General features: G+C 41.0%; 1 protein-coding gene across 2 annotated transcripts; it reads right to left on the minus strand.

Moving 5' to 3' along the window:
- Positions 1-421: 421 nt before the first annotated feature.
- On the minus strand, positions 422-9,440 carry paqr5b (progestin and adipoQ receptor family member Vb). Of its 2 annotated transcripts, XM_085274527.1 has the most exons (8): positions 9,358-9,440; positions 8,992-9,119; positions 5,947-6,152; positions 5,572-5,698; positions 4,430-4,474; positions 3,582-3,678; positions 2,428-2,572; positions 422-1,618 (listed from the first exon to the last, which is right to left on the minus strand). In XM_085274527.1, exons 1-8 carry the CDS (start codon positions 9,409-9,411, stop codon positions 1,344-1,346), a joined length of 1,077 nt encoding a protein of 358 aa, XP_085130653.1. In that variant the 5' UTR covers positions 9,412-9,440; the 3' UTR covers positions 422-1,343. The 2 variants fall into 2 exon arrangements, with proteins under 2 accessions (XP_085130653.1, XP_085130662.1); XM_085274536.1 differs by lacking the exon at positions 4,430-4,474.
- Positions 9,441-22,129: the final 12,689 nt, after the last annotated feature.

Consider the following 22,129-nt stretch of genomic DNA (forward strand, 5'->3'; position numbering starts at 1 on the left):
TAGACAGCAGTGGTTGGCAACCCTTTGAAAATCTCTCTGAGAGTGATTCCAGCCAGTCCAACTCAGGCTACAAGTGTTTGCAGAAAAGTTGCCTCTTATCAGACGACCTGTGCAATTACCTTGGGATCAAAAGTGGTTGTGACTTTAAAACATCCACAATCTGGGTAACCATTTAGTCACCACAAGTTGCAATCAGTGTTAGCAGGCCATTTTTTGTAGATGCAAGCAGGTTGCTGTCCTGCTTTTGCTCACATGACTCTGCCCATATGAATACTATGTATTCGAATACTATATTTGGCCCTCACATTTGACCTGCATAGCTTACATCTGTTTATTCTTTTAGGTTGGACACTCCAGGCCTCACATGTCTCACACTCATACTCATATATTTCTCTCAGACAAACAAACTGTTTGTCCCACATTTAGTTTATTGGGATCTGGTCACCCTGTTATAGGATGTAAATACTTGTAGGATAAACACTAATGTGCCAGCATTATGCAACAGGATGCTCCTAATTAAAATAAAAGGGACACAGACAATCGTAGTTTACAGTTTATATGAAAAACTCATAATAAATAACTTTGTTCTTAAATACTCTGTTTTGTAATCCAGGAAAATGTAACACCAGAAACATCAGACATTCTGAGGGAAATAAATGACTCAGAGGACATCAGCTCTGTGCTCAGTGACCACACTGTCAGTCTATTAAGCTGAAGTTTAAACTAAAAAAAAACAACATCTGATCTCCCTGAACAAAACTGCTTCATTTGTTTGATGTGCATTATTTGACTGATGTCACATTTAACTTAACGGCAGTCATGAGAAACATGAAAAGGCACATTGTCAGTTCAGCATCAAAACCTGCAATTGAAAGGGAAAAAACAGTATTTTACATAGTTTTTGTTCCCTGCAGTCTCTTCATACACCACAAGTGTGGAAATCGGAGAAGCAAAAAGATAAACACACATGCGCTGCCTCGTAATGTAGCTAACCTGCTACATTTGTAGCTTCATGTAGAAACAGGTTTCCTCAGAAACATTTAAAAGTCGTTACATATTATGAAACTTAACAAACACGTTGTTAATTTTCATGCTATGTTTGTGTACCTTGCACCTATATTTTCAGCCTATCAGCACAGCAGCAGGCATCTCATTGATAATTAAAGGCCAAATGCAACCGTGATTCATTTAAACATCATGTCAGTTCCTCATCTGGTGCACCCTTCACTATGTTATACCATTTATATTACCCATAATGCAATTTCTTTAGTCTTGGGACCATATAAAGTGTATGATTTGGATGAGTTAAAGCCCTTTAAACCATGACCAATGAAGCTGGAGGTTCAGCTGTGGGGGCAGAGTTTGTCTTTCTTTGGTCCTCTACTGTACTTCTTGTCTTTGCAGACTGGGCCCAAGAGGAGAGGTAGGCTGTAGAGGAAGATGACAACCAAATTCAACACCACACAAAGCAGCGCCGGACCCACTGAGTTGGCAAATGTGATGGGGATTGAGTTTTCCACGAGCCAGGAACGGCGTATCGTCATGTCCTGCTCCATGGCCTGCATCTGGAAGTGGGTGCCGAGGATGGCGCACACATGGAAAAGCTGATGGCTGTGACCTGCAGAGGGAGCAGTTGATATGTGTTTGTTAGAGGAAAGAGGTAGACTGCAAACGTTCAGCACTGAGCAAATGATTCACATTGGAAGCACAACATTAACACAGGATATGTGAAAAAACAGAGGTGATTATGCATTATTGTTGTAGCACAGCAGAGAGAATACTTTTTAATATCCACTTAATAAAGTGCAGTGCTGGAAAATGATTTAAGTCAAACTAGTCAAACATTTGTTCAATGCTGGTTTGGTTTATAATTGATGGATGTTTTTCCGTTGGAACTCTTTATGATCTTTTTGTCACTGATTAATTACCCCTTAGTGTTGGTGAATGCTTATTAACCTCACCTTAGGATCAGAAATTAGCATTAAAATTCACTTTATTTGAAGTACAAAAACCATAAAGACGTGAAAATCACAGACTTATTGCAAAAAAATAGCCAAAACAAATGACTTATAATAAATAGTACATTGACCATTCAAAAAAGCTAAAAAAAATTTCATGCTGAAGGAAAAGACAAGAAATGCAGCACAATACAGCGATGCAGAGAGCATTTTTAACGTAATCTTTGCCAACAAAGAGACAGTAGTTAAAGTTCTTTCATGGATCTCTGCTTTCAGTAGCTTGTAAATGTCTCTTTTGTCTGTCTTCCTTTCAGTGCTGAGCAGGTTGTGTACAGTGGTTTACTTTGGGGGTTTTTGTGAAACTCTATGTACAGCTAAGAGGAACCGGCGATAACGCTCTATCAGTAAACAGGCCGAAAAAGCTAAACATGCTAATAATTATAAAGAGTGCTCGTCAGATCTGGTTTACCTATGAAGTCGAAGCTTCCGGGTGCCAGGCGCTCGGGTAAATGGGTGGCAAACAGAAAAGCAGTGAGAAAAGCCAGGGTGATGTGGTAGTAGTGGAGGATGTTGGTAGCGTTATCTGTACAGCCCTCCCCTTTACACAGGAACACCTGCGAACACGACAGCACAATCGCTTTTAACTTCAATGGTTAAATAGCCGATGACTGTTTTTTACTTTAACACCCCAAAATTTCTTAATGAGGGTCAAACTCTCTGCATCTGCCAGTGGAGCTGCTTTCATGTCATAAACGCAGATTGAGAAAAAAACAAGAGTATTTTTTCACATTTATGATATTTATGATATTGTTTTCATCATAAATGTTAAACGCATGTATCTAAACAGGGAGCTAATTGGTTGTAAAGTATTCAGGTGGGTTCCAAACATGAGCAATTGGCTTCTGCTTTGTAAGTCTTTCAAAGAAAATACTCGGCTCCTCTTGATATACACTGAAGGGGTTACGTCATTTTATAGAAGGTTACCGCCTTCAATAAAAGGAGTTTATTGTTTTATGATATAATAAAATATTTTCTTCAGGGGTTAGTGATTTTTATCTGTTTATTATGCCCTTTTCTGTAGTAGCTGTGAATTTTACCCTGTAACATACATAATTTTAGATTATTATACCAAGGATGCAGCAATATATTGAATATGTATTGGAATATTAGCCCCGTACTATATAGCTTCTGTGTAGCCATCTACTGATGCTATTTGCCAACGTTTTTCTGTTGTTTCGCGTCAGTGTTTGCTGGCTAAACTTTCAAAGGCAGTGTGATGATAAAATTAACTTCTGCATAACTTGTGTAAGGGAAATAATTGTTATTTTTGTTTATTTAAAGCAGCAACAGCTTTAAAGTTAAATCTGAGGTAGCGTTGATGGCTAAGTTATACAAATGGAAGTGGAACATTGAGCACCAGGGTCAAAAACCCTTAAAAAATGCTGTGTTTTTTGGTGTAGCAAAGAAGTTTGAAGATGATACTCACACAGAAAATTACAAACACACACATGCTTTCAGTCTGTTACCTATTGTATGGTTACCTCTCTAGAACTAACCGCATATTTTGCTTTATAGTGTTTCAGGTGTGTCTTGTGAGGCAAGTGGATGTTTAAAGTGCCTTACCCGGTAGAACAGAGGAATGTTGTCAAACAGGTAAGGGTAGGCAAAGGCTACGACTCTAAGACATTTGCTAAACTTTGGACTCTGGTACTCAGGGAATCTGGAGGGGGAAAAAAAAGAAAGAAAGGCATTTTCAGTGGAGGAAGCTCTACAGAAACAGAAACAGAATCATCATCGATAATGAAAACATTATGTAAGAACTGATTATTAACCTGCTACATTTTTTAAACAGAACATAAATTAAAATGGAATTACAGCTGAAAACAGCTTGAATGAGCCAGAAATGATAATAAAACAAATCTTTCTTTAAACAACTCAAAATATAAATACACGCAAATATATTTAAATTTACGAAGCATGTGGACCATGCTTCGTAAATTGCAGTGCACGCTCCTTTCCTATTGTTGCGTGAAGCCAAGATTGACTTTGAGTCAGTGAGTCAGGCTGTTACAGAACACGTTTAGCTGCCCTGTGTGTCAGCTCCTCCAACCTGCTCCAATTGAAACTGTGCTTGGAGTCAGTCACCGTTCAGGGCTGGTCCGTATAGTTGTGTAAAGCGCTTTGGGGCCCTTAGGGACTAGAAAAGCGCTATACAAATACAGGCCATTTACCAGGCCATTTACAGATACATAACAACAGTTGTGTTAAGAAGCAAGTTGCTCAATTCCACCTTCGAAATTCCATTCACCTACTGTGGTGTGTCCGAAGACTTGTCAATACTTTAAATAGATGACTCGCATGTTTTACGTAGGCACCTTGCATTTAAATAATGACAATGTAATGAAAAATACAGTTCAGAGGACGATAAACGAGACGGAGGAGCAGATTATTAGCAAATACGTTTTGTTTACCTCTTAATGATGTCGTGATTATACTGTAGAAATGGTAAGCCAAGCCTTAGCGGTGGGAGAGATAAGTGAAAGAACAATCATTAGCTAGACCAAGCCAACATTTTCCAGTACATAAAGGTAATAAATATGATTATTGCTGTAAATGGAAAACGTGGAAAAGTGAATACTGTGTTTTGCCTCTTATGATCAAAGCAAGCTTTACATTTTCCAAGAGTTCTGATTTGCAGTCGCTGAGAATGATCTAGATTTTGATGTAAGCCACGCCCACCATTGTGCTCTACCAGACACGGTGCTCAGGCTGTTTGACAAGATTTACGTGACTCATGTACTCAAGTACAACCTCGAGATACAAAGACGACAAATATTTGTTAGTTGTCACATTACAATGTTGTCCTGGACCAGGTTCTCCCAACTGCTATAAACATATTTTCCTTCTTATTAGTTCAGCTGGAGTTGAAACACTGACTGCGTAACTGTATGCTTCCTAGAAAGTGTTACTGTGCTAATGACGACACGATAACATGCATGTTCGCCTATACAGCGTTACGTATAGCATGGGAAAAGGAAAAAGCATTTAGTGTGTTATTATGAGAGGATGCAAATGTTAGATCTTAACTGAATTTCTCAGAGGACTCCTCTAAAGCTTTCCATTTCAAAGTTTCACCCACAGCTGGAGCTTTAAATGGGCAAAAACGTTTAGATCAAACACACAGTCACACAGGCTAAAAAGGACCTGCAGCATGTTTGTGCTCAGTTCTGCACCATGCACCCGCAAAAAAAAGCTTTACTGTTGTTAGTTTTATTGTATCTGCACTCTTATGCGATGGAGAGGTTCTATCCTGTTTTTCCCCCCTTCATTTTCATACACAGTGAGGCACTTATATTTTATTCATCTTGCATAAGATGAGCTTTTAGATTTTAGATTGGCTTGAATCAGTTAAAAATTGATTTTGAGCTGGGGACGTAATGTTTTTTTCAGTTGGAAAATTTTGTTAAAAGCACAAAGTGAAGCCATCTGCTGTTAAGAAGGCTCGCATGTTAAATTGCATAGTACAGACACCTCGTCTTGCATAATAAAAGCATAAATCTAGGATAGAAACAGCATCAGCAGTAGGGATGTAAAAGTCATTTTTTCAGCTTACCTGGAGTAGCATGCTAGGATGGTGCAGATGACGGTGTTGAACACAGTGATGGTGATGTAGGACTGGTGGAAGGAGCTGTTCACCCACTTGTCGGGGAAAATGTAAGCTGAATAGACGATCGCTGAGCCTGCAGCCGAGCACACCATAAGCATGAAAATCTAGTCTTCCAGCACTCCATAATTCCATTAAAATCTGACCTAGAAAACTACCATAAGTTTAGACTGCGCCTGAACTTTAGAAAAGGGAATCCACATTGGTTTCACTGAACATGTAGTGGACCCACTACTGTGCAGTGGACGTCCCTGCCCCTTTCGAGTAGAAGTACAAATTCACCCATCGTGTATCTTCCTCGAACAGCTTTTGTTTTTCACTTACCCAGGCTGTAGAAACTGATAGAGCCATAGTCAAAAAAGAAGCAGATGTGGCGTGCCCGCACTGACATGGTGCTGAAGGTGTGAGCGCAGCTCGACGCCAGTGGATAAATGCAGCAGGTGAACAGGAAGATCACCATGGGCCAGGTGAAGGAGTCCTGCCACGCTTTCTGCATCAGCACCACCGTTACTAGTTTCCATAGGAAGTACCTGCCGGGAGAAAAACTGGGTTGAAGAAATCAGAATGGATGTAACACATGCTTATGACAGATGCGTCTAGTTATAAGGAGTATTTAGTAGTTTTAATTCGTTTAGTTTTGGAGTGTGATTATTTGATGGTGTACTCAGAACAAAAAGGGCTGTGTGCACAGACAGACTGCAGGAAGAAGAAACGGAGAAACACGATGCACGTGCTTTCATACGGGAAGGTCTAATGAATAGTTTGATGGTATGATATAAATCGAATGCTATGGCTTTTATAGTCACCAAATCAATGCTGCTGAACAAACATGGCAGATTTTCCAGCCGTGGCAAACAGAGCTCTGAGTCTGTTTAGGGTGACACTTTAGGTGGGGTTTTCCTTTCATTCGTCAGACATGGAAAAGGTTAATTATTAACTAAAGAGCACTGTAGCTAACTGATAATTATAAGGTTAAAAAAGAATCTGGCAGTCAAAGCTGAAAGACGCACATCGATGACTAAACCCAACTTCTATCATTGCTCTGTTTTGTTAGTAAGCTGCTCAGCGCTGAATTCACTGTGGTCATACCATTTGCGGTCACGTATAAATATGAAATAATATACTCTATATGTCAGCTGTGAGCACAGTAAACACACGTTGGCTCCCATGTTTCACACGGCTTTCTGTACAACCACTGAATGTCATTTTTCACATTTCTGTTTGCTGAAGGATTAAAGAACCACAAAGCAAAGTCTCAAGGACTACGAGGTGACATCCCAGCTGTTTCCCCTTCAAGTCTGTACACTGCGCTATGCTGTCTAGCTCCATATTTTATACACAGACCTGAGAGTCAAACTTTTCCTCAAGGCAAGAAAACTAATAAGTTTTTAAGTGTCCAGAAGTATTAACTGGAGCCGGAACGTCCAGCTGGCTCCGTGCTTTGAAGCGACACAGCAACATTAAGGAGGCCAGAAAACCTACATATAATAGCAGAAAGTTGTATGTAGCACCTATCAGTGTAGAAAAAGTACTTTATTACTCAGAAAATGATGTATTTGGCAGTTACCTCTGCAGCTGACTTGACTTTCCAAACACTTTTATCCTATCATGAGGATATTGTATTGCCTTGTGTATTGCAGTCACTGCCTCGACTTCTCAGAGCGCCTCACTAACAAATCAACATTACTCGTGCTTTTCCCATCACCGAGCAGTTAACTAATTGTGGCAGTTTATGCAAAAGTCTTCAGCACAGATCTGCTCATTACTACCTAGGTCTACATAGAGCCCCTGGACACCAACACCCATGTGTCCTTTGCTTATCTGAACACAAAGACACTCACAACCACCCATGCAATCAAAGGAAGGAAGGAAGTGCAGAGCGACTACTGGGAAAAGAAGCCTCTGAAGTACCTTTAAATCCTTACACAACAAGAACAGCATCGAGACGTTAGCTACAGAGCTGCCACAAGTCATGGACAGAGTCACGTTTGTCAAACAGACAGAGAGGAATCGCAAGTTTAGGAGGCCGAGGAGCCAAAACTACTTTAGAAAAGAGTCCTCGGTATTTTTCTTTGTCCACCTTTACTTCTGTTTGTTAGTCATGCAAACTCTTACGTTGGGTTTATCGTTGTGCTAACTGACGGCTTTAAACTGGACAGGCTTAAATTACTGCACACAGTCGTCAGACTGGATTCCTTATCGCAGTTTTCAGATTTTAGTAATTCCCTCACGTAACGCACTGCCTAATCAGTGTAGCTCATGCTGAAACCACATCTACACTTGAGTCTTGAGTATAAAAAAGGACATTAAGTCTCCATCATAACTATGCTCAAATAGAAAAATGAAAGGTTTTCTGTAAATGCCAGGATGAATGATGATGAGCTAACTAGATTTAATGAGTTACTGATCAACTTTACAAATTTGAAAACTTCTTTGTCTGTTGTCTGGAAAGCTTTGTAATCCTCCTTCGTCCCAAATAGTCACAAATTTTGGTCAACAGGACAGTGCTGATAATGAATTGTGTAAACACAAACAGGCTCATATTAAGATTGAGCATCGTCATACGCAAAATGACAGTGACAGGGAGGCACGGTGATGGGGGACCCGCATCGTTGCTGAAATCACAACAAACATCTGTGTATATTCAGTCCTCGTGTTACGTAAGTCAGTGCAAACAGATGCTGCTGAAGCTGCAGGTCCCGTGAGCCTTTTGATCTCCATTCTGTGAAAACTGGCCACGCTACTTTTAAACTTTTTTTTTTTAGTATTAGTACTGTAACGTGCCACTGATCCTCTGCCATCTGTTGAACTCCATCAAGACGTGCACATAACATGAATTCCAAGCGCACTGTACTGATAGAGGTGATAAGACTTAAGTCCGACTGCAGAAAATGCCACGAAGGTATAAGGTAAGCAAATATTCAAAGAAAATTCTAGAAAACTCAGAGTCCTACGAGCTTTACAAGATGTGCAAGATTCCTTCTTTCATGAATCCGACCAGGCTGGTCAGGAGGGAGTGTAAAATCACGTACACTCTTCTCTGCTTTAAAAAGCTGCTTCTCTGCTGCCCCTTTATTCACAGCCGGGTCAGCACAGCCGGGAGCGCTGCTTTTCTGCTCAGCTTTGCTTCTGTATTAATATTTTTATTTAGTAAACGGAGAAAATAGTAGAAAGTCTTCAGTAACTATGATGTAAGACTGTACTTGATCGCTCAGCTGTCACCTCATGTACAAACCAGGCCACCTGCCAGCTGAATCTAAATTCTGTCAGGTGTGTCGCATGTTGTCAATCTTTCCAAGCACACAGCAGGGGGGTGAAAACAACTTTGCAGTGAAAGAAAAACAAGAGAAAAAAAATTGTCAGCTGTACCAGGTGGGCAGAAAATGGGTCCAGATATTGAGCGTCTCATTGGTCATCTGGAAGAGGCTCAGGATGCAGTCGGTGGCTGAGCTCCGGGGGTGCCGGTACCCAGTAATAATGCCGTCCTCATGGAAAACCTCAATGAAGAAACACTTGCAGTTAGTGCTCTGCCCAAATGTGAGAAGACCAATTTTGTTTTCACCTCTTCTCTTTAACAAAGAATGCATGACTAGGACTTCTCAAATATAAAAGCGGTTTGTTTCTTTTTCAACATTTTGCATGTTTGAGATTTGTCTTTGAAATTTTTTCTTTTTTCAAATTTCTAGCACTTATAAAAAGCGAAAAATTGTAAAGATTGAGTGAAGGTAAACTTACTTTGGGCACTTGATTGATGGTGAAGACTCGTGGCAATTTGATGAGGCTGAGCATGACTATGGCAAGGTGCTGCTGTCTGAGAGGCGAGCTTAACTGAAGCTATAAGCCGGGTGTGTCTCCGTCTTTTATAAGGTTTGCGTTGTCATGCTGTTCTCAAGGTTCCTCCCCTATCGTGTCCTCCCTCTTCAAACCCAACGAGAATTTCCAGTGTACCTGTGCCACTCCTACTCCTGCTGTCTCTCTGGAGGCAGAGGGTATGCACACACATGTGTATGCTAACATAAACAGACACATACACACACCTGCTGCTTGGCCACAAAAAAAAAGTTTGACAAGACTGGACCAAAATTACTCATGTCACAGCGACATTAGCGTTATGAAACAAAGCTATTGTTATTTTGTAATTGCGTAACACTCCTGTGGCAAAGACAGTCTGCCCAGTAAGGCAGGTTTTGCAACGGAGGACAATATTTTTAGACAGAAGTTCAGAGTTTCAGGCCAGATAAGGCTGACATCATGAATGTAGGGTGTAAATCGGCCTGGCAGAAAAGTCAACAGAGTTCCTTTCACGCACTTTCCTGCTCGCCTCCCTGTTAAACTGACATGTCACCATCTACCCTCCACCTCCCCACCCCCAAACCGAGACGGCCGAGCCCAGTCGGACCTCCCCGGGCCTGTTATCTTGTTCAAACTCTGAAGCAATGAAAGCAAACATGTCTCACTGCTCCTGCAGAATTAGGAAGGGGAAAGTAGGATAAGCCTTTTTATGTGGCTTGTTAGATCCTTTGTGTTGCACATGAGAGAGAAAATCAATTTGGTTCTTTTTTCTTTTTCTATTTTCAATTTGGCGAAATAATTTTAAATCACGAAAGAGTTTTTGATCTGAGTAAAACTACGAGCTGTTATAAAAAATGTCATGCTGGCTTAAGAATAGACACCAAGTTAATCATCCATCTGGTTTTATTCCTCTAATCCTTGATATCAAGCTTCTGTTTTCACATTCCTTCAAACTATTCTGGACCTGTTTTGTTTTAAATATACACAAAGTCCCTTAAACCACTCGATCTTGTACTGGTCTCCAAACCATCACTATTGCACCCTCAGTGATCCACCTTTTCCGTGTTGGGTTGTGAGCTGCAGCTCAGTGCCATGAACTAACGCGTGCACTGCAATGGAGCACCTTGGGATTTCATTCCGCGTTCCCTCAGAGGAGCAGAGCTGCCAGAGCAACATCTCGAGTTGAAAATCCACCAACAGGAGCTGCTCGTCTCACCGGGAGTTTGGCTTGGCTCGAGGTCAGTTACAGTTAAAGTGTGAGTTAATATGTAAGTATTTAAGAGTTTTAGGGCCAACAGTGTAAACAAAGTCAAGTGCAGAGGGTTGTGACTTTGGTAGAGGAGAGAAAAACAAGGTTATTTGTAGGACACCCCAAAGCACACCCCAGTGAGAGCGAATTCATGGTCTCCCTGCGGAGTGAAGAGAGAAACGGACGAAACATGGTGTCTGAATTTTATAATTACACCTCATTTTTTTGTTTTAATATAATTATACTCATAAACTTGACTTGAGTTATTCAATACAAGGGAGGAAAAAACACAATGAGAAAACAAATTTCCAGAAGTTTCTGCTCACACTCATCCAGCTTTACTGATGGGTGTGGTTGGCACACAGGACAACACATTTCACGCGCTAGCTTAATCCTGAACGGTACAGGCTAATGGAAAATTTCTTGTGGCAATGTTGTGGTTGAATCTGCACAGACGAACAAAATCTTCTACAGTGTTGTTTTGGTTTTTGTACTTACAGTAACTACAAAGTACTGGTACTGTCCAGTTTTACAGTATTTTTTCCTCTTCAGTGAGTCACAAATCGAATTAAATGAAGTGTATTTAATTTGATTACCTCCATCTATAAGTCATCTGCGCAAAATCATGTTGCAGCATGTCTCATTTAGCACACGGTTACTGTGAAGAAGTGAACAAGGAGGCGCAGGAAATTGTAGCTGTGTACGCTCTGCCCTGGAGAGCACAAAGACTTCATTTAGAAGTGTTGCTATGATTATACTTTAACTGATGTGAAGATGTGATGTGGGTTTTTTTCAGTGTTTGTGTGAACAAGAATAAGGTTGACATTTAACTAGCAACAAGCCAGTGAGGCGAATCACAACAAAAGCTGAAACCCCCACCATCATGCTGTAATTTAAACTGAATTCATGCTAAATGAACATGATTAAGGCCCTGTTTAGTGTTGGGACAGGTGTTTTTAAACATTTAAAGTACTGAAACATCATGAAATAACTTCTTCATGAGATCACAGAAGAAAACTGCGTTGCCACGTTGTTAGCTATACCCGTTCCACTGCTTGTTAACTCAAATGTTTAAGTAGCCAATCAACTTGGTGTATCAACTGATTTTTTGAACATGACAATGAGTTTAACAGCTCAGCAGATAATACTTTTATTAATATTAACATCATATCTCCTTATCTCAGCAGATTTAAGTCTAATAGAGCGCCGTGGGATGTAGTTGAAAGGGAGTTTGTACTGTAATTTTTACAGTGGGAGCCTGTTATAGTACAAAAACTTTAAAATAACAAATAGAGCTGGGAGTACTTTACTGTAATTTAACAGGGTGATTTCTTATGGTGTGTCTGAAAACATTTGCACGCTGTAAAAAGATTTTATCGCAGTGTCTCTACCACTTCCTGCTGTTTATCAGCTGACAGAGTCTGCACCGAACCTGTCGCCTCATATACCGTCTGCCCACTGTTTCATTAGTTTTTCTTACCACTGCAAGGCCTTCACCCTATGACATCCAGCAAATCTCAAACCACCTTCTCATATTACAGGAATAATTAACAACAGGCAACAGCAACAAGCCAGTAAGCAAGCCTCAAAGACCTGCTGCTCTTATACACATTAAATACACTCCTTGCATTTTAAAATTTGTTTCTTAATCTTGAATGTTTAACAAATAAGACGTATTATTAATGACAGCATTAGTAGTAATAAACTGGATTTTTAGCTTCCAGCTGATACCTGGTTTAGTTATTTTGGTATCGCAGAGCTGACTGAAATATTATATTGGTGAATATTGCTCCTGTACAGACAGGTGAGTTGGTGGAATCTCTGTTGTTATTACTACTTACTATGTACAATGCCATGAAAAAGCCCCCTCCTCTCGTTTCTTCTTCTTCTTCTTTTTTAAAATGATTATATTAGACAAAGATAACCTGAGTGAACATAAAATGGAAATGATTACTGCAAGACAAATCACTTAAATAGAATCTGTTTGAAATGGGTCTAAGATCTCAAAAAGCAACACATCATGCCACGATCTACAGAAACAACTAAGAAACAAAGTCAGTGACATCTACAGTCAAGGGTCAAAAGTCATTTCTAGGGCTTTGGGACTACAGTGAATCAAAGGGAGAGCAATCAATTACAAATGGAGAAACTATGAAACAGTGGTGAACCTGCCCAGGAGAGGCTGGCCTACCAAAATCAGTGCAGCGATGACTCATGCAGGAGGCTGGCAAAGAACCCAGAACAATATCTGAAGAACTGCAGGCCTCACATGCCTCGGGTAAGTTCCACAGTCATGAATCAACAATAAAACAAAATGGACAAAAATGTCAGGAATGGCATTCAAGTAGAAAATCACTTCTGACCAAAATGAACACAAAGACTTTGTCTGTGAAGGTTCTCAGTCATCCAGGTCATCGTAGTCAAAGGAGACCCAGCAACACGCTCAGACAAAAACTGGTTCACCCGAAAGACAAAACGCCAAAACACAGACTTAACAATGTGGTGTATGCTGTACAGTGCAGCGAGGAATGCTCAGACCTCTACATTGGAGAGACCAAACAGCCACTTCACAGGCGCATGGCACAACACAGAAGAGCCACCTCCACAGGACAAGACTCAGCTGTCCATCTGCATCTTAAGGATAAAGGACACTCTTTCGAGGATGCCAATGTTCACATTTTGGACAGAGAGGACAGATGGTTTGAAAGAGGAGTGAAAGAAGCCATCTATGTCCACTGTGAGCGACCATCTTTGAACAGAGGCGGTGGTTTACGACACCAACTCTCTGCCATCTATAATCCAGTTTTGAGATCCCTTCCCAGACGCCTTAACGCCCACTCACATCCTGGGACAGCTGATCTCAGGAATTCGCATGATAAGGTGGGGCCAGGTTTCACAATGAACTCACCCGAAACTCTGGCTGATTGGGACCCACACCCAGTTTCACACCTTGGCTCAGGCGATTAGAGGATCATCAGGGGGTCCTTTTGTCCCTCTGTGGGGGGTCACTCCCACTAGGGTTATATCTGGGACTCTCCACCATTTGACCTCAGAACTGAAGAAGCTTCTCGGATGAGAGGTGAAACGTCTTCAAGTAACTTAAAGAAGTCCAGACGCTTTTCTTTGCAAGCTCCTTTGACAACACAAAGACTTGTCTCACATTTACCAGAAAACATCCTGATGATCGCTGAGACTTTTGGGAAAATATTCTGTGGGCTGATGAGGCAGAAGCTGAACTCTCTGGAAGGTTTGAGTCCCACCTCTGCGTAAAACTAACAGCATTTCAAAAAAAGAAAGAAAATCATAGAAACAGTCAAACATGGTGGTGGTAGTGTGATGGTCTGGGCTGTTTTGCTGCCTCGGGACTCGGAAGACTCGCTTTGGTAAATGGAACCATGAATTCTTCTACCAAAACATCTTGAAGGATAACATCCAGCCATCGGTTCATGCCCTGAAGCTCAAGCTCACTTGGTTTATGCAGCATGACTGAAAACACACCAACATGTACACCTCTGAATGGCTCAAAAAACAAACTGGCGTTTTTGTAGTAGCCTATTCAAAGTCATAACTGTAAATAGATGTCGTCCATCTAAAGCGCCAGGAAGAAGCTGTGATGGCAAAAAAAGAAACAGCTGGAGAAATGAGAGAAAATATAAAAATATAAACTGCAAATTTATTTTTAAATTTATAAAAATGGACTTTACTGCTACAAAAATGAAATAAAAATAGCCAAACAATCCTACATCTCCCAACAATGATCTGTCTAATTCTAATATACATCAAACACCATCATTCATAAGTTCCCCTCACACTGACCAGCTGACGTGCAGTAAAAGAGCTGCGATATCGACTGAGGCGAAACATTAAGGTGATGACATATTAAAAGGATAAACTTGAGCTAATGAGCACAGAGACATAACAAAGGCATGATGATGATCCCATACAGGGTCACTGGAAGGTTTACTGAAAACGTGACTCGAATGCTGTGACCTTTACGTGCGTCAGTATTTGATGCCGGCTGAAGACTGTTATAGATGACTCTGATGTGTGAAACAGCTGTCTCCACCATCATCAGTCAAGCACTGTTTTAAGGATCATCTATAGAGAAATAATGCAAATGTGAAGAATCACTGATATGAGTGGATGGTAGCAGACAAGTGCATTTTACTTCACGGACACCCAAAATCAAAATAAGACTCTCTGTTAAATTGGCACTTGTAATTTCCCATCTTGCCACAAGGTGTCAGTGTTTTATTTTGGATTCTTACCTTTGTTTTCCTCTTGGATTAATTAATTTGTCACTCAGTGCACAGCTACTTTTTTTTTTTTTGTTTTAACCTTATGTCACAGGGAATTAAAGCAGATCACTGTAGGGAGAGAAAGGTCTTCATGTGCCGCTAACTCCTTTTATTGACTGTTAATGAGAAAAAGTAACAAGTTCGCTTCAGGCTAGAGCCCCCCTCCTTCTTCCCTCTCCCCTCTCCCATGCAAGAGATGAACCTCCTGTGGCAAGCCCTGAATGTTCGTGTAACATCAGCACAACCACCGTGGAGCTCTCCTCGCATTAAGCATTCATTGAGTCATTGTTGCTGAGGCAAACATTGCCGTACTTAAGAGAAGTCGGTTTCTGCTTACTGCGGATGACTGCACAAATATTAAAACCAGTCTTCTCATTTTGATGGAAGAAAAAAATGATTAAAAAAAAATAAGTGAATTTAATTTTCAGCATCTTAAAGCCACCCTTCCACTGAGGTCATTTCTGATGAGGCTTCAGTGAACAGCAGATGGGTTAACTGAAGAGTCAGATGCATTTCTCAGGTCTTTGCCAGGTTTATTCTGATGACTTTCAGATACTGCTACAGACAGTTTTTTAGGCCTATCTCTTCTTCGTTTATTCTCAACTTGTCCCATTTTCTCATTTTTTTTAAGGACACACTGCAACCATGTTGATAATTAAAATTGTTTCTGTTATGTACAGTGTTGGGAAGGTTACTTTTCAAATGTATTCCACTACAGATTACAGAATACATGCCCCAAAACGTATTTTGTAACATATTCCGTTATGTTACTCAATGAGAGTAACGTATTCTGAATACTTTGGATTACTTAATATATTTTCATGCTTTTACAACTACATGAATGTACTATTGCTGTGTGATTTATTACTATTATTGAAGGTTACTCGCCATAATACCAACTAGATTTTTAAATCTTAATATAAATGAGTAACAGTAGGTGGACATTAGGTAAGGCTGCACTTTTTGCAGTGATCTCGTGTTGAAAACTATTCCACGCGTATATAAAACAGGTCAGCGGCCCCGAACCGTATCAAAGGGACCTCTGGCTCATACGTCGGGTTCCGTGTCGGGCTCGTAGCTGAAAACTAGCTTTACTTTGTTGTCTGGGTCAACTTTGCTAGCGAGAGACAGAGAAAGGCTACTCCAACATACTGTTTCGGAGGAAAACACGAACACAGTGTACAGTCGAGTATTAATAGCTTGTTTACAACTGGGCTCGTCAGGCACTCATTTTGGCTGCAGTGGTTATTATTATATTTACATGCTTCCAGCTCCCGTTTCTGGTCGGTGACAACTGGTACTTTTTGATTCTCCTTGTTCTAATAATAACCAAAAATAGGAGGGCATAGCCTAACATATGAAACAGGAAAAGACTGCTGTGTAATCCATTTATTTCAACAAAGTAACTGTATTCTGAATATCGCCTTTTTAAATGGTAACTGTATTCAGTTACTCATATTTTGTATTTTAAATGCGTAACACCAGTACATGTATTCCGCTACTCCCCAGCCCCAGCAGGTTACAGTGGGGCAAAAAAGTATTTAGTCAGCCACCGATTGTGCAAGTTCCCCCACCTAAAATGATGACAGAGGTCAGTAATTTGCACCAGAGGTACACTTCAACTGTGAGAGACAGAATGTGAAAAAAAAATCCATGAATCCACATGGTAGGATTTGTAAAGAACTTATTCGTAAATCAGGGTGGAAAATAAGTATTTGGTCAATAACAAAAATACAACTCAATACTTTGTAACATAACCTTTGTTGGCAATAACAGAGGCCAAACGTTTACTATAGGTCTTTACCAGGTTTGCACACACAGTAGCTGGTATTTTGGCCCATTCCTCCATGCAGATCTTCTCAAGAGCAGTGATGTTTTGGGGCTGTCGCCGAGCAACACGGACTTTCAACTCCCGCCACAGATTTTCTATGGGGTTGAGGTCTGGAGACTGGCTAGGCCACTCCAGGACTTTCAAATGCTTCTTACGGAGCCACTCCTTTGTTGCCCGGGCGGTGTGTTTTGGATCATTGTCATGTTGGAAGACCCAGCCTCGTTTCATCTTCAAAGTTCTCACTGATGGAAGGAGGTTTTGGCTCAAAATCTCACGATACATGGCCCCATTCATTCTGTCCTTAACACGGATCAGTCGTCCTGTCCCCTTGGCAGAAAAACAGCCCCATAGCATGATGTTTCCACCCCCATGCTTCACAGTAGGTATGGTGTTCTTGGGATGCAACTCAGTATTCTTCTTCCTCCAAACACGACGAGTTGAGTTTATACCAAAAAGTTCTACTTTGGTTTCATCTGACCACATGACATTCTCCCAATCCTCTGCTGTATCATCCATGTGCTCTCTGGCAAACTTCAGACGGGCCTGGACATGCACTGGCTTCAGCAGCGGAACACGTCTGGCACTGCGGGATTTGATTCCCTGCCGTTGTAGTGTGTTACTGATGGTGACCTTTGTTACTTTGGTCCCAGCTCTCTGCAGGTCATTCACCAGGTCCCCCCGTGTGGTTCTGGGATCTTTGCTCACCGTTCTCATGATCATTTTGACCCCACGGGATGAGATCTTGCGTGGAGCCCCAGATCGAGGGAGATTATCAGTGGTCTTGTATGTCTTCCATTTTCTGATGATTGCTCCCACAGTTGATTTTTTCACACCAAGCTGCTTGCCTATTGTAGATTCACTCTTCCCAGTCTGGTGCAGGTCTACAATACTTTTCCTGGTGTCCTTCCAAAGCTCTTTGGTCTTGGCCATGGCGGAGTTTGGAGTCTGACTGTTTGAGGCTGTGGACAGGTGTCTTTTATACAGATGATGAGTTCAAAAAGGTGCCATTCATACAGGTAACGAGTGGGGGACAGAAAAGCTTCTTACAGAAGACGTTACAGGTCTGTGAGAGCCAGAGATTTTCCTTGTTTGAGGTGACCAAATACTTATTTTCCACCCTGATTTACGAATAAATTCTTTACAAATCCTACCATGTGAATTCATGGATTTTTTTTTCACATTCTGTCTCTCACAGTTGAAGTGTACCTCTGGTGCAAATTACTGACCTCTGTCATCATTTTAAGTGGAGGAACTTGCACAATCGGTGGCTGACTAAATACTTTTTTGCCCCACTGTATGTACACAACACTGGCTCAACCCTTTAGCTGGGTTCCTTTGATAGTCATAGATCAGTGTCACAAACAAAATCAAAAACCACTGAAAATGGAGTGAAAAAGCAGCAAATGTCTAAAACCTTCAGTTCGGATGTAGAACGAATGCTCCACATCCGAAGCCAGATATAAAAGTGAGGGTGCACAACACTATAAAGTACCTATAATACACACATTGACCAACTACAACATCAGAATGTTTGGTGCCTTTAAACAAGATGGTCCTTCGCTCAAGTAAAAGTAGCAATGCTACGAGATAGTTTCAAAACTTTAATCTTGCACTTGTAGTACAGATTAACTGCTGTTGTTACTACTACTCATAAATTATCATGAAAGCAGCTTTTATTGTTGTATTTGATGGAGGTGCCACTATTTTTATTAAGTGACAGGGAGTTAAACCTGTAACAATACATCATGTTTTTACAAGCACGGTTATAAAATTCACAGCTACACATAAGCAAACTGGCATTAAAAAATACACACAAGTACAAATAACATAGCAAGATACACATGTTACAATCAAACAATCATCTTCCTGCTTCACAGTTACCATTTTTAATAATAGTAGCGATTGTGTTCTGCTGATTCTGTGTTTTTTTGTGCGAGTGTCGGGGAATACAAAGAGACCAATCGGGCTGCTGTGCTGCAGCTGCTCAAAGACTCTGCTGCCTCCCTGGTGTTTTGGTTGATGAGGTGTAGTTTGTGTCTCCAAATGAGGAGCATGTGTGGCAGACAGCCCCCTGATACATTATTAATAGTTGCTAGACTCCAGGCGCTCTTTTCTTCCCTCTGTTGAATTTCAGACCTTCACAGCTTCTTCTTCTTCGCTCCGTCTAGAAACACTCCCACCACACACTTGCTTTCCCCCCCTCTGTACATCAGTGCATCATTTTCCTGTTTACCCTACCCCCTGCCGTCACCCCATCCCCTCATTGTTCTCCACCAGCTTCCATCTTCATACCTGACTCAGCTGCTGATTAGCAGCGAAGGCTTCTATTCTCTCGGCTGCGTAAACCAAAGTCTGTCAGCTTCTTATAAATGAGCAAAAAATAAAGCAATTACCTGGCTTAGAAACTGAAACAGTAGATTCATTTCATTCTACAGTAATGACTTCTTCTTTGTCTCTGGTGTTCTTTTAGTAGCGAGGATGAGGCCGAGCTGAATTTGACACACCGTCAGCTCAATAGCACAAATGAAACCAGATAAGAAGTGAAGTTGGGAAATGATTTGGCAGAGCGCAGGGAGAAACAGATTGCCTGACAACAGTAGGTAAAAGCTAATGAGGACTTCAAGGAACTTCAACAGTTTGGAACATGTGTTTCTTCTCTTTCAGAGAGCAGATCGATTGATTCTTTAGGAAAATCAACCTGGTAGTAGCTGGCTTACGGGGATGTGTTATATGTGTTATTTTGTGTTTAATTGTCTCAGTTTTTACAAAATAGTTTAAACTGAAACATGTTAATACATAGAAGGTTGAGATTTAGCATATTGGAAGGGCTAAGCTAGCTGTCCAGACCCATGAATTCTTCTTGCTAAGCTCGTTGGTTGTTGGTTGTAGCCTGATAGATCAATTAAATAACTATGAACGTAGCATGGTTGGAATATCCTGTAACCTAAATAACCACTAGTTATGTATGCAGAAGAGCGTCTCTGAATGCACATCGCACCTTGAAGCAGATGCCCAGCAGCAGAAGACCACACCGGGTGTCCTCCTGCCAGCTAAGAACAGCAAACTGAGGCTATAATTTGCAGAACCTCACAAAAATTGGACAACAGAAGAGTGGAAGAACACTGCCTGGTCTGATGAGTCCTGATATCCGCTCTATCATTCAGATAGTGGGATTGGAAGTGGACGTAAGCTTGGATCTGTCCTGCCTTTTATCAGTTGTCCAGTGGTGTAATGATGTGGGGGGTATTTTCTTGCAAGTATTTTCTTTCTTTCTCCATTTCAGGATCTATCCAAAAAGTTGCTTCTGATCATCAGGATGTAGCGAGAAACAAGTAACGAGACACGTTTCTCCTCCTGAAAATGTCCAGATGAACAGACTCAACTTTTTGGGATTTCCTTACCTGGATGTTTGAGCATAAAGACATTTCAGGATCGAGTTTAAAACTCGATTACTTGTATTTAAGAGTGCCAATGGTTTGGGCCCCCGTCATTGACAGAGTGTTTGTCACCCTACAGTCCTACCAGAGCACTGAGGTCTACTAAGCAGCTGTTTCGAGCTTAAACGCAGAGGTGATTGGAGCTTTTCAGTGGTGGCTCCTAATCTTTGGAACAACTTACCCTTTTTCCATGAGAGCTGCTGTCTCTCAAACATCATAAAGCATTTTTAAAAACCTGCTTATTCTTGCTTGTTTTTGAGCCTAGTGTTTGTATATTATTATGCAAACACGGCCTTTTTTACTGTATTTTTTGTTGATTTAGTGACTGTGTATTGTGTATACGTTGCAAACTTGTACAGCATTTGTTCTATAGAAATAAACTTTGACTTGTTGCAACTGAGCACCATTTAAATGCCAAAGCCTACCTGAGTATTGCTGACCACGTCCATCCCTTTATGACCACAGTGAACCCATCTTCCAGCAGGCTAATACACCATGACACAAAGCTCAAATCACCTCAGTGTGGTTTCTTGAACATGACAATTGAGCACCTTTAGGATATCAGTAGATGGACCAGAATCTCCGAGTGCTGTTTCCAGCATATACATAAGTATTTCGATCAACGTGTAAAAGACTACAAACTCCGTGGAAGTTTTGAAGTTGCACTGTTGCACTGTTTCTGTTTTCTTTCAGCTCGATATTTCCACCTCCATTTCTTTTCTTTTCCCACCTCCCCTGAGAACCCAGACAACACACAAACAAATCCAATAACGCAGGGTTCAACGGTGTGTTAATTTCATCAAGTGGGTAAATTTATGGACACTATAAAGCCTGTGGCTTCTGGGCGCCAGAGTACCAAGTATTCACTGTAATTTTATCATGGGCATCTCAAAGGCATCTGAATGGCAGCAGAGGAGGTAGAAGAGGCTGATACAAAGGCCGTGAAGAGGCCGAGCTTATCGGGTTTATGTAGGGCTAATTACAGGACTGGGAGACAGACTCTCTGTCAGGAGGCACAGTAACATCATTAGCGTCAAGAAAAGAGGAGGAATGTGACGTGTGGGGTAGTGAGGGAGAAATTATGGGTGGATTGTATTAATGCCAAAAGGTAATGAAAAATGCAAGCGGGTGGCAGGAGATACAGTCCTTCTCAGGTGTCTGCGCTTTTTCACTGGACCAGAATAGCCTAATTAGGATTAATAATTAATCAGGATTGTTTTCCTTCCCAGCAGTTTCACAGAGACCGTGTTCAGTATGGATAAACTGTTTCTATAATACAGTCAGAAATGCCTGTCACCCATAATAATGTGTGAAGTTGAGTTAGAAATGTTCGAAAGAGCTCTGATACAAACAGCAACTTTACCAGAGGCGTCAGGTAAAGTCGTTCAAAGGAAAAGATCTGATCGGGTGTGGAGTGTCACTCAAAGTACCGAGAGGAGCCAGTTGACATGTACAATCTGGCACTGGAGTATATCTGGAATAACTGGGAACTAGTTAAAAGCCACTCAACCCTCTCTGATGACAGCGAATCAGAAATTAGAGATGTTAATACAGAGGATGGCAGAGCAGGTGGTTTGATTATGAGGCGCACAATTAAATTATACAGGAGGGTTTGTCATTAGACCCGAGCAGGCAGAAATGACATTAGTGGGGTGCAGGCTTGAGTGATGGACTAAATGGTTACACTGATGATCAAATCAATCCCGCTGGTCTGGTTTCACCTGAACAGAATTTTTTGTTGCGACTCAGTAATTCCAACTTAATTAGTTTCATGCTGGCATGCAGTGCTGCGAAAAAGTATTTGCCCACTTTCAGATTTCTTAGTTTTTTGTATATATGCCACATTTACATGTTTCAGATCATCAAATTCATTTCGATATTGGATAAAAAATTAAAAAAA

Source organism: Mchenga conophoros, linkage group LG1, assembly GCF_057382185.1.
Source record: "Mchenga conophoros isolate Kocher_MC1m ecotype Shallow Benthic linkage group LG1, M_conophoros_male_GT1.1, whole genome shotgun sequence".
Classification (NCBI taxonomy): Eukaryota; Metazoa; Chordata; class Actinopteri; order Cichliformes; family Cichlidae; genus Mchenga; species Mchenga conophoros.